This window comes from Chiloscyllium plagiosum, unplaced genomic scaffold, assembly GCF_037043375.1.
Source record: "Chiloscyllium plagiosum isolate Xiang-an unplaced genomic scaffold, Cpla_swu_hap1 HiC_scaffold_23, whole genome shotgun sequence".
Lineage (NCBI taxonomy): Eukaryota > Metazoa > Chordata > Chondrichthyes > Orectolobiformes > Hemiscylliidae > Chiloscyllium > Chiloscyllium plagiosum.
Window position 1 is genome coordinate 19,582,136 of NW_028270161.1, and position 13,892 is coordinate 19,596,027.

A 13,892-nucleotide genomic window follows, 5' to 3' on the forward strand; every position below is an offset into this window, starting at 1 on the left:
TGGATAGTTTTCAGGAGGCACACTGGCTGCAGAAAAACTTAAGACAGGCTAGGAGAGTGGGGATAAAGTGACCGATGAAATACAACGTTGGAAAGTGTGAGGTCATGTACTTTGGTAGGAAGAATAGAGGGACAGACTATTTTCTACGTGGGGAGAAAATTCAGAAACATGGAGTACAGAGGGACTTGGGAGTCCTAGTTCAGGTTTCTGTCAAGGTAAACTTGCAGGTTGAGTCTGTAATTAGGAAGGCAACTATAATGTTGTCATTCATCTAGAGACTACTAAATATAAAAGCAGAGCTATACTTCTGAGGCTTTATAAGGCTCTGGTCAGACCACACTTAGAGTACTGAGAGTAATTTTGGACCCTATACCTCAGGAAGGATGTATTGACCCTGGAGTAGGTCCAGAGGCAGTTCATGAGAATGATCCTAGGAAAGAAGACTTAACATATGAGGAACACTTGACTCTGGGATTATACTCGATGGCGTTTAGAAGGATGGGGGGAGGAATATCTGATTGAAACTTAGAGAATACTGAATGGCCTAGATAGAGTGGTCATTTGGAAGATGTTGTCATTGGCAGAAGAGACAAGGATCTCAGGGCATAGCCTTAGAGTAAAGGGAAGACCCTTTAGAACAGAGATAAGGAGGAAATTCTTTGGCCACAGAGTAATGAATCTTTGGATTTCATTGCCAAAGATGGCGATGGCGGCCAGGTCATTGAGTAATTTTAAGGCAGAGATAGGTAAGTTCTTGATTGCAGAGGTTCAAAAATTAAAAGGGGAGAAAGTGGGGAAAATGGGATTGACAAACCTATTAGCCATGTTCGAATGGTGGAGCAGACTTGATGGGCCGAATAGCCTAATTTCTGCTCTTGTGGTTTTATGGAGTAGCTGGAAAGATGGTGCAAGAAGGAGTACTTCTGATTTGTGGGGTTGGCTGTGGGGATAATTGCACCTGTACAAGCTGAATGGTCTGCACCTGAACAGAGCCAGAAATCCAGGTCTTTCCGGAGTGTTCACTAGTGCTGTTGGAGAGTATTTAAACTAATTCAGGAGGAGTAAGTGGGAGCCAGGAGAGAAGATTAGTGTGATATCAGGATGTTCAAAATAGATAGAACTAGAATAGAGAATAGTAAGTTCATATGTTGAATTAGAGTGAGGAGAAAATAATGAAACCTACACCATAGAAGCAGCATAACTATGTGAATGCAAGCAGTATAGTTAACATTGGGTAATTAGTGGTACAGACCACCTTATAGCATTATGTCGTAGCAATAATGGAGACCTGGTTTAAGAAAGGGTAGGACTGGCTGAATATTCCTGGTTACAAGATGTTCAGAGATAGAGGATTGAAGAAAAGGAGGGTGGCATTTTTGCTTAAGAACTCTGCATTGTTGAAGGAAGGGGGTGGATATCTGAGAGTTCAAGCACAGAATTGATTTAGTGAAGGTTAAGGAGCAAAGTGCAGTTACATTGCTTCACATTATCTATAGACCACTGACCACCCACCCCCTCATTGGAAAAATCAAAAACCTAGAGGGCAGATTTAAAGTAGTGAAACTGTGAAGGCAGGATCAATCTAGGCCTTAAAGAGAGAATTGGACCATCTAATAAACAAGAATATGTATTACTATAGGGTAGGGGCAGAGAAGTGGTGGTAGATTAGTTTCTAGATAGCTGAACAGCTTGCATATTGGGTAGGCAATGGCCTAGTGGTTTTATCATTGGACTATTAATCCAGAAACCCAACCAACATTCTGGGGACCTGGGTTCGAATCCCATCACGGCATTTGGTGGAATTTGAATTCAATAAATATCTGGAATTAAGAGTCTTAATGATTGCCATAAATCCATTGTCATTTGTCAGGAATAATCCATCTGGTTCACTAATGTCCTTTAGGGAAGGAAACCTTCATCCTTACCTGGTCCGGCCTACATTGACACCAGACCCACAGCAATGTGTTTGATTCTAAACTGTCCAATGGGCAATAACTGCGAGCCTAGCCAGCAAGGCCCTTATCTCGTGAACGAATAAACAAAACATTTGTCCTGAATTTATTGGACCACCAATGGAGTTTTCAAACATGGTGGGCTGAATTGTCTCCTGAACTGTAACCATTGTGAAATACAAAAAAAAACTAGTAGATTTGTTCAGTTGCCTCCAGATCACAGTATCACAGAGACTATTGGCAATAATTTTGAGTTCATTCGGACTTGCCTAATAAACTTTTGTGGTTGGACAGATGAGAAAATACAACAGAGTGAAATAGAATTAAGAGGGATGTTTAAAATGAGTACAGCTATGGGGTGGAGAGGTTGTAGCGGATGGGTGAATAGATCTTGACATGACAATATAACAAAAACTCATACCTGCAGTTGAGAAAACAATTGCAATGTAATCTGTTCTAAAGTCATAGGTAGATGGCTTCATAGTCTTATCCCACCTGCTACAGGAGTGTGACAAAACATCTCTAAACATTTTGATTAGAAAAATAACTACGTTTAGGGTTGTTGCACAGAAGAGCCAGGGAAGTTGAGTTCAAGTCATACCTGCTGTATAATAACGTCATTGAACAGTTTCATTAGAAGTTAGCTGTACATATTTGCTACCAATGCTGAACCAGATTATCCACCAACATAAGGACTCTTGATGTGCAATGAGAGTGCCCCTACCTCTAGGCCAAGAAGCTTTGGGTTCAAGACCCACCTGCTTCAAAGGTGTGTAATAACACCTCTGAGCATGTTGGTTGTAACAGAAACCACTCCAATACCAAAGAATGCGACTACAAACGTCCAATTGCCTGGACATAAAACTTTTTTTAGTGTAACAATTTTAGGTCCTAATTGCAGGCCTTGCTTAGTAAGATCTAGAGCTTTCAAAAGGACTTGAAGCCACACAGCTTGTTTTTGACTGTATTAAATAACATTTTCACTATCTCCAATGAAATTATGTCGTATGTTAAATTAAAATTAAGTGGAATTTGTCTTTTCAGTGATTCTGAAGCTGGGAATGTCTCTGTTTTATTTTTAACATGAATTTCTTTACTTCTGCTTCATTGGTGCAGCAAGCTTTTGGACTTGATGATTGTGTTAGTTTTTTTATTTGTGGTGTCTAATTCTCTAAAATTAGTGCACGCTATTTTACGATCTGGATTGTCTTGGAGGTTGCCAATTCATGGTAAATTCTAAATAGTTTCAAGCTGCAACCTCTTCCTGTCTCCAGACTGCCCAGATGTCAAGAACTTTGACTAAAAGCACTAGTGGCCAATTTTTTTAAAATTTGTTCACTGAATGAGGGCATTTCTAGCAAGACCAACAATTATTGCCTATTCCTAATTGCCCAGAGGGCAGATGAGAGTCAACCACATTGTGTGGGTCTAGAGTCCCTGGCAGACTTCCTTTTCTAAAAGGCATGAGTGGAGTGAACCAACAATCAGCAGTGGATTCATAGTCATCATTAGACTCTTAATTCCAGAATTATTATTCTTGAATTCATAGTCCACTTTCTGCTGTGGCAGGATTTGTACCCAGGTGCCCAAAACATTATCTCGTTCTCTAGATTAAAAGTCCAATGATAATACCATTAGGCAATCGCCTCCTGCCTTCTAATATAACTTTCCTGACTTGTAACCTGAGGAGAGCAGGAACAGAATCAGGTGAAACCTCTGCTGGTTGGAGTCCTATCACACATGTAAAATGATGATTGTGGTTGTTGTAGGACATCTCTGCCGGGGTTTTCGTGGTAGTGTTCTAGGCCCAACCATCTTCAACTGTTTCATCAATCTCTCCGTTGTAAGGGCAGAAGTGAGAATGTTCACTTTATGCATAATTGTTCAGAACCATTCATGATAACTCAGATGCTGAAACAGTTTGTCTTCAACTGCATCAAGACCTGCAATGGTTCAAGAAGGCAGCTCATCATCTTAAGGGCAACTGAGCTTGGGTAATAACTGTTGACGAGGCAGTGACACCCACTTCCTAGAGATAAATTTAAAAAACAATTCGAGGGGCATAGATAGGATAAATAGACAAAGTATTTTCCCTAGGGTGGGGGAGTCCAGAACTAGAAGGCATAGGTTTAGAGTGAAAGTGGAAAGATATAAAAAAGACCTAAGGGGCAACATTTTCAAAGGGTGGTACGTGTATGGAATGAGCTGTCAGAGCAAGTGGTGGAGGCTTGTACAATTGCAACATTTAAAAGGCATCTGGATGGGTATATGAATAGGAGGGATTTGGAGGGATATAGGCCATGTGCTGGCAGGTGGGATACCTGGTCGGCATGGACGAGTTGGACTGAAGGGTCTGTTTCCGTGCTGTACATCTCTGACTCTATTACTCTATGACTGGAGCTTCTGCAGGCAACCAATTTTCCGTCAGATCTTGTAGGATTCTGCTCTGCTGCTAGTGTTTGATAATTTCACAAGATCTACATGGTAGCCCAGGACTGATTCAATAAGCTGTCTTTAAAAAAAATTCCAGAAATTTAATTGTACTATGTTTTTGCACTTGGACAGGTGCTTTGAACTTGTATCTAACTGGAGTTCTGTAAGTCTCAAAAGTCTGCTGTTACGCAAATATTTTTGCTCATGAAGCTTTCTGAAGCTGCTTTTCCTTAACCTTTGGTCCTGAGCAATTGATGGCATCAATAGAGGAATGAAAACAATGCCCAAATGCAGGATTTTTCTATCAAAGTATTGGGGTCTCTATAGTTATGTTACAGTTGAACAAACAACTAATAATACTGCAAGTAATACTGCGTCAGTCTTCAAGAAGTGAGAACAAGATAAGCTCTGTTCAAATAATCTAGGGAGCTTGCCTTGTGTATATGTATATGACCTAACTTAACAAGGAGCCACTAAATTTCAATCGGAAAGGAAAGACCATATTATTGCACAGTCTTGCATCTCTTGTTGCTGTTGGCTCAATATCTGACTGATTTAAAAAGTAGGTATTATGATAATGAATCTTAAAGGCCATAGTGAAGGTTATTGTAAAGGAAGGGAGTGATGGTTCTTATTTTTTCTTTTGGGAACCAATCCTATATCTTTGATCATTTGATAAAATAATAGCAAGATGAATTTTCTTGGCCTTTGAGCTTAGATGTTAGCATGGAGTTTGTTAATGTATTTTCAAAGTTGTTATTGGGTCAGCTCCTGGCTTATAAAGGTATGATAATGTCAGTTTGATAGCGTAGTCAAGATGTCCCTATAGTTTACATAAAAATTGAAAACGTAGACCCAGGTTTCTGAATTGTTTTTTGTTCTTGTTCATTAATATAAAAGTGAAAGTATGCCTCGAAGTCCTGAATGATTGATTGATTGTGTTCAAAACATCATCTTAATCATTGAAGTAACTATCAAAAATAATATTTTTAAATGCACAGTAATGGAAATATTGCATGTATATAATTTCTTTCCTGACCTCAGGATGTCTGAAGTATTTCACAATGAATGAAAGAAGTATATTTTCAAAGGAAACAAAAGATGATCTAAAATCTTTAGTTTTGACAAGTGTTGAGTAGCTGTTTTATTTTTCAAGGAATTTCTCAAAACAACTATGTCAACATTTTGAAATTTTCATGTTGTAAAAAGCTACATTACTGACTGAAAACCTGGTCCAGCTGCAATTTTCTTAGCCCACCTACCCAGAAAATAATAGCCCTGGGTCAGTAGCAGGAATGATGTCCTACTGGAGACACCCCATCAGATTTTTGGTGCATATGTGATGCTAAATGATGCCAAATTCAAACATGTGGATCTTTATTATGTTTTGTTCTGAATGGGTTTTGTGAAAATAAATTTAAATGCTTTTCAAGATTGGTACTGTGTTTAATGGGAAGGAGAGTAATCAAACAAACTGGCCTTGTTTTAGAAGAGTGAGGTTGATTGAAGTATGTAATATCCTGCATAGTCATGCCATGTTGTTTTCTCTTGTGGATGAATTAAGTGGCACTGTTTTAAAATTAGGGGTCTCCGTTTAGGGAGGAGATGAGAATTTTTTTCTGTCATAACATTTGTGCGACTTTGAAACTCTGCCTCAGAATGCAGTTGTGACAGTGCTGTTTCATGTTTTTGAAGCAGAGGTGGAGAGATTTTTGTTTGGCAAGGAAGATTGGGAATAGATGACAATGTTGAATTTGAAGCCCAAAAATATTGGCCATGATCTACTGAATGGGGGAGCAGGCTTGAGGAGTTGAATGTTCTGCTCCCAATCCATATGCATGTTGTCATTCTTGAGTTAAGCAGTATCACTTTTTCATTATTCCTTGAAAAGTGAATAATTTTGATTTCCAACATTATACTCCATTTGGCAGCTTTTGTCCTCTCATTCAACTGATCTATGATGTATGTACTAAGTTATCTTTCCAATCCCCCAGTTGCTATCAATGTTGCTGAATTTTGTTATGGCTCATTACCTCAAAATAAACATGTGTTGGCTTGCAGTTTACAAGTTCTGGTTTAGCACATGCTTATTTGAAGTGTCAATCTTCATTCAAGGGTAGAATTTTATCTCTCAAATCGGAAGGTCATTCAAAGCTGTACTTCAATCACAATGTTTTCGCAGACATTTCACAGTATTTTCTTACCAATGCATTACTATGGTATTACATCAGTAATTTCACTTTCGAACTTACTTGATTGCATCATACTAATAATTCTGCTTTAGAGTGCTTAATTGACTATGAAGTGTATGCTGATGCCTGGGGGATGTGAAGGATGCACAACAAATCCATGCCTGTTCTTTTTTTAAGATAGATGGATGTCATGTTTTGCCATTTTATTTATCATTTTTCCCTTTATCCTCAATTCTTTTGTCATTTGGAATGTAATTTCCCCAGATAATGGTAGAAACCAGATTGTTGAATATTTTTAAGGCAGAAGTGGTCTCCTTCCTATTGGAAGGATGTTGTGAAACCGAAAGGGTTCAGAAAAAATTTACAAGGATTTTGCCAGGGTTGGAGGATTTGAGCTATAGGGAGAAGCTGAACAGGCTGGGGCTGTTTTCCCTGGAGCATCAGAGGCTGAGGGGTGACCTTATAGAGGTTTACAAAATTATGAGGGGCATGGATAGGATAAATAAACAAAGTCTTTTCCCTGGGGTCGGGGAGTCCAGAGCTAGGGGGCATAGGTTTAGGGTGAGAGGGGAAAGATATAAAAGAGACCTAAGGGGCAACTTTTTCACACACAGGTTGGTACGTGTATGGAATAAGCTGCCAAAGGAAGTGGTGGAGGCTGGTACAATTGCAAGATTTAAGAGTCATTTGGTTGGGTATATGAATAGGAAGGGTTTAGAAGGATATGGGCCGGGTGCTGATAGGTGGGGCTAGATTGGGTTGGGATATTTGGTTGGCATGGGTTGGACTGAAGGATCTGTTTCCATGCTGTACATCTCTATAACTCTATGACCCTAAGTAGATAGATTCTTGACTGGCAAGGGAACCAAAAGGTATTCTGTGTGGGCATAGTAAAAGGAGACCAGATCAGTGACACTTCAATGTCAACCTTTAAACAAAGAAGAAACTTTTATTTTGATGACTTTTAAAACTTTTGCCGTCATTTTGACTGTTGATCTTGTTACGTCATCCTCCTTAACAATCCTAAGTTTCATTTTCAGCATCTTTGCTATGTACTTAGCATTCTTTTTTTTCAGTAACAAGTGTTGCTCATTCATACTTGCATTGAGGAAGAGTAGGGAAAATGAAACTATCTAGAATGAAACTATGGTCACAGTGCAGACCACATTAACACAGCTTGTTACTTCTGTGCTGAATAATAATTTTATGCATCTGAGTGGCCATATTTTTAAGAAATGAGATTCCAAGAGTCAAAATTCATTAAACATAAGTAAACAACAAGTTTATCTGAGAAATGCTATTTTCTACTATCCTGTTATACTGTCTATTAATTGCTGTTCAAATAGGCATCTGTCTGTCCTTCAGTTATTCGTCAATATTTTAACTAGAGTTTTCTCTATTTTCATTTTATACTTAGGATCGAAGGAAACTGCGGCCCCTCTATGACATTCCTTATATGTTTGAGGCCCGGGAATTTCTGCGGAAGAAGTTGATTGGCAAAAAGGTAAGCCTGTAAAAGACTCCAGTTTATTGACCACTAACTGTTGAATTGCATTTTACTCTGTTTATGTTTGTGATGTTGCTACAAAACGTTTGGGTTTATTGCCAGAACTTCTTTTTCAAAGCATTCATTGAGATCTTGCTCTCCCATTTCACTCCAACCCACCACTACAGATTTAACTAACTTGCTAGTGTCCAGGTCAGCTATGAATGGAGACCAATTTTATGGGTCGCTACATAAATTGTTACATGTTGCCTTTTGCTTCCCTCCTGCAATGCTTCTCTTGAACATGACTTTTGATAAATGGTTCCATGAGTGTTGAATTGTTTACTGGTACTTTGCCCACATGACCATCTTCATATGTAAATCTTGTGGTTAGGTTTAACATATTTTGAGAAGTGAGAGAACAGCAGTAGGAATGGCTGTAGTTTTATTAAATTTAGTCAGGATAAACTAGTGAGTTAGAATTGAGGTCATTTGAGATTTTCAGTTTTATTGCAAGGGTTCAAGAATGTGTGGATCCTGGACTATACTTCATCCAATGGCTGTTTTGGATAATGAAGCATAGATTTCTACACAATGTAGTATTGTACTAGTTGTTCTTCCACAATTTCACAGTTAAACACTTGTGTTTCAGGACATTTAAGGAAGCTGATTTTTGCTGAAGTATTGAAATTGAGTGTATTCCAAAATAAAGCATTTAATTTGCTATCTTACCGAATGGAGACTGACTGCTGTTCCTGTGTTTCTAGACATGAGAAGATTTATGCTAATTGAAAAGATTCTAAATGTTCTACTGTTCAATATTAATTGATTCAACTTAAAATGAGTTTTTAGCGCAGTCTCTTTAAAGCTGGTTTGTGATGCTTCTGTACTGGAATTGCAATCATAGTCTTTTTCTATTTGAGAGAGGTTCAGAATAGCATTGTGTACAGCATGGTTTGCCATCAATTGTGGCAGGTCTGGGTTCCTGAACTGTGAAAATAAATTGTTAAACCATTGTTATGTTTTCATTAATTAGTTTTGTTACCATTGCATGTTCCAGTGAGGAGATGGAATTTGACTCTAGAAAGATTGCATCTACCTTAATGATGTCTGATTCATTTCTTGGTTGCTGTTCTCGTCTCAGTGTTGCAATGACTCCTCAAAGGCATTTGTCTTGATGAAATCATAAATGCCTACTGTTCAAACAAAAATATGCAGTGTCATCAGCTGCTTCATTCTTGGCAAGGGAGCTATTTTATTCATTGAAGCAGCTGATGACACTGAATATTTTTCTCTAACAGTAGGCGGTGATAATTTTATCATGGAAAGTGGCTAGGAGCTATTGGGCTTGATCGTGAGTACTGAATTAACCTGAGATGGAGCTTCAACAATCTGGTCCTCCAGTTGTGTTAATAAAACTACCCAATTTCTCTCTTTCCCCACATCCCTCAGGGTTCAATACTGGTTTAGTAATTTCCCTAGTAGTTACCTTTTCCTTTCCTGACAAAAGTACATTGCCCTTTTTAAAAAGAAAAACATTCCTGATTTAATAATTTGGCTGATTTTTCTCAAAGAACGTTTTTTTGTTCAGTGAAGCAGTCATTACCAGTGCAAACAGAAAACAAACATTTAACAGCTTTTGGAGTGATGCAGGCTGATGCCAGATGGAAAACAGAGACACAAGAAAACTTATTCACCTCTACAGTTGCCTGGGGAATAAAACACAATGACTATTGTCCACTCATCAGAGTCTATGGCAACCTGAAAGTCCTGAAGACCATTAAAATACAAATATGCATGTGTATGATGCAAATAAACCCTTTTGTAATTGCTGTTAATCAGGTGTACTACATTAAAATAAAACCTAAATATCGGTTGCTAAAAATTTTTTTTGGAAAGTTGTCTTATGTTTGCTTGAAGTTATTTAAGCATCTAATTAATGAAAAAAGTGTTGAGTTCAAATTTGATGAATATTTTTCTTATTCCTTCTACTCTGTTGAAATCTCAATGGAATTTTGAGATATTTTAAAACTTGGATGGAAATAGGAAACTGGAAAAGGACGTAAAGTGAAGGAATGAGTAAAAGTACTGGCGTGGGGATGTACTACTCCAACTGCTTGGGATCTAGAAAAGCCAAATTAGTATTTTCTTCTTAGAACAAGTTTAAGGGCTGTGAAGGAGCTATGGATTGTTTGCCTGGAGATCATTAGCATGCAACTACAAAAATGAAGGTAAAAGCCAAATGGAATATTTTTGTGGCCAACTCAACTGGTTTGGCATGCAACAGTGTTGAGAGGATAATTCTGTGGTATAACTAGGAGTACTCTGTTCAGTATTGCTTTTGGAAAGTAAACATTTTTACCAGATTAATGCCAGGGTTTCATTACAAAAATAAATCACAAAATTCCTCTGTATTCTTCTGAATTGAAAAGTTTAAGGGTAACCAGATTGAGACTTTTAAAATGATTAAAATAATTCAATAGAATTGGTGCAGGAAAATTCAGGATGAATGGCCATAATAATATATTTTTCACTAAGTAGTGAACACGTGCAACATTTGTACTCTAAAAATGCGGAGTTGCTCAATTAAAATTTAGGATTGAAGTGGACAGATTTTTATAAGGTATCAGAAGATATGAAGCAAAGGCCAGTCTATGATCTTGAACTAAAGATTAGCAGTGAGTGAATGGTAATTCAGGCTTAGAGTCCTGGTTAGTTATGTTCTTGCATTCCCATATTTGATCATCCTGACTCCAGTTTCCAATTAGGTATTGCACATTAAGCAAGTGTCCTATATCCAAAACTATTGGGAGTAAAATATGTAATTGCATAATCTTATGATTGACTACTTGTTGGCACTTGTTGATGGATACGTGAAGGTAGCATGCCCCCTGCTTTAAATCATTAACCGGCTCCCATTATGAAGTGATGAAATGTTGCACCTGATTTGCAGTGTTGATTTATTGTTGAAAATTGGGCTTGTGAATGATGGCAATACATTTCTTGGAGAAGAAATTTAAGATTGTTTTTGTTGGGAATCTTCTGTGTTGAACTTCATTTGACTGTAAATATAAATAGCTGGATCCTAACATTGCAGCTATGTAGGGGTGATTTTGGAAATCTTTTTCATCAAGTAATGTTATGAGAATATTTTGGTATTATCGACATCGTAAAGCTATAACTAAAATTTTGATGCAGTCACTAACTGAACAACTGGTCATATTGAAGGGCTATTGGAAATATAGGGTTCCACAGGGTTAATTGATCCCTTTTTATACATTATAATAAATCCCTGGGCCTGCACTTGTGACTGTTCCAATGTGTCAGTCCATCTGTCCTTTAGAGAAAAATTCAAGAACCTTTTTTTCCCAAAAGTGTGAAGTCTACATTGTTATATTATCTAATTGCTTTCTCATTGCTGAAAGGAGAGATGTTATTGAAGCTTTTAAGTTTTCCCTAATGAGCACAAACTCAAGAATGCTAATGATTATAGCAATTTATAATACAGAAGGAAAGGGTGCTGTTTATTTAGCAAGTCCACTCTGGCTGAACCATTGTCATACGAAAAACAATGGGGAACTAGATCACTGAGCTTCTGGATAATTTAAAAAGGTGCAAGACCTAACATCTTTCTTTTGATGTAGAGTGCCCTTGTGTATGAATACCTGTAGCCTATCCATACTTAACTGTCCATCTTAAATTGTTTATTGACGTCACTGGTGCACGCAGGATCCCTCAAAATGTTGTGCAATCGAAGAGCCACATCCAATAGAAGATATGCTATTTTGGGTCTTATAAGTCAGTTGGGTGGGGTCCGCACACTTTATCACAAAAATGAATAAATGAATAGGCCTATGTGTCTAGCATTGCTCCAGCACTGAAATTCATACACAACATTGCTCGTTTATTTGGTAGGCAAAGTGCTATTTTGGACTGGTGGTGGCATTGTATTGTTATAAGGTGCAGCATGAATAACTTCCTTAACCTGTTGACTTAGAAGTGGAGCACATCAAAGTTCTTCTGTGGGGCAGTGGTTATCTGGTTGTTTATTGTGGAAAATGTAAATGTGCAAATGGGTCAATGGCTGCCATTTTTGGACCTGAAAAGTGCTTGGTATATCTCAAATTACTGTGAAAAGACAAAGTGTATTTAAAACATTTTAGTATACTGTCTTGCCCCCACTACCCCTCTTGTCATCGCTACTTGCTGCATTCTGCTGTGTCCCTATTCTTTGTGCCGACTTGCATTGCAACTCCCTGTTGCACCAACTTGCTTTGCCCCTCTTTGTACAGTGTCACATTGCCCTTCCTACTGTGCAGCCCTCTTCATTTTGCCCTCTTCAATGCCCTTTCTTTTGCGTTATCTCCTGTTGCTGCTTTCATATCGTTCCTCTGGCCCATCTCTTTACATACTGCCATCTCACTTCTTTTCTCTCTGGCTCTGAATACCTACATCTTTGGCAAGATTATTTATTCTATTCTGTTCACGTTTGTTATATTTGTCAGTAGTTTAGAACTTAACAGGCAAGGCATTTACTTGCCTTTGAAGACTTTAGTGCATTGTGCATCTGGTCAAGCCCCCCAAGGCAACCTCTCAAAATGAAAGTGTTTGAGCATATGCTTGTTATTGAGTTGCTGAAGGGGTAACTATCAAGAGAATGAAAAAGTGTTGCTGCTAAATGTGGAATATTTTAATTTCATTGCCACTTTCACTGTCATCTAAATACCACAAGATGGCAGGAACATCATTGTGGTAGTGTTTCTTGAACAAGTTGTTCATATATCTGGAAATAAAGATCCCAGACCTTGAAAGCTTTTGAATTGATGAATTGAAAGCATATTGTTTTCATTTAGACTATCAGAAGAAATATGAGAGGGAAGTTACTAATATTTTTGTTATAATTTTACAAAATAAGGCTCACTGGACTCTGCTTGATTGGTGGAATGTGATGAGCTGGCTGTTGCAGGACTTCCTTTATATAGCTGTTGCTGTTTTCACTATTGATATCACAGAATTCAAAATTGTGTGGATGAAAGCAGTTGGAGTGCTTACACTTTATAGTGAATAAACCGGGTTGATTCAGAGAAACAAATTCTTCTGATTGGAGAATACAGATAAAAGGTTATTCCAGGTCATCCACGGATGAAATTAGGAATCCAGTTTTGCACATAGCATTGGAAATGTGAACTTGGGTTTCATTTAAAACCGGACTGATGCTGAGTAAGCTCTGACTTTCAGGATCAAGATTTTTTTTTGGTGAGGCTTTCAAGAGCTCTGGGAATTTGAGTTTAGGTATAGGTCAGTAGTGACATATTTGGAATAGGCTGGAAGGACTAAATACCCTCCTGTTGTGCTGTAATATACTTTTTAATGTGATTAATATGGGAGACAATGGCATATAATCTGTCCTGGGACTTAATTAGGATACTGTATAAATGGTTGTAAGAACTTGAAAGGGAAATGTATCCAAAAATCTTTAATCTTGTTACCTAAGAGGGCTGATGATAACAAATCAATTTCTCTGATAAAAATTGAGCAAGACTACAAACCTGCAGACTACAGAGTTGGATGTTGGAAAGCAGGTAATGATAGAACATTTCATTGGTTGCACACACAAAGGAGGACAAATGCTGTGAAACATTGTCTTTGAGGAATGAGAGAGACATTTCGTTCTCTATCAAAAGCTGTTTTTACAAATATCACCCAGCATCTGGGTGGGTGACACAGTGGCTCAGTGGTTAGCACTGCTGCCTCTCACCACCAGGGTTCCAGGTTTGATTCTAGCCTTGGGCAACTGTCTGTGTGGAGTTTGCACATTCTCCCAGCCTC

At 38.0% G+C, this 13,892-nt stretch overlaps 1 protein-coding gene across 1 annotated transcript in view; it reads left to right on the top strand.

Moving 5' to 3' along the window:
* The window catches only part of snd1 (staphylococcal nuclease and tudor domain containing 1), an 890,588-nt gene that overhangs the window by 107,923 nt on the left and 768,773 nt on the right, over positions 1 to 13,892 (top strand). Inside the window, exon 11 of the mRNA XM_043713955.2 lies at positions 7,995 to 8,081. Coding sequence (XP_043569890.2) covers positions 7,995 to 8,081 — 87 coding nt within the window. The remainder of the gene's footprint in view (positions 1 to 7,994; positions 8,082 to 13,892) is intronic.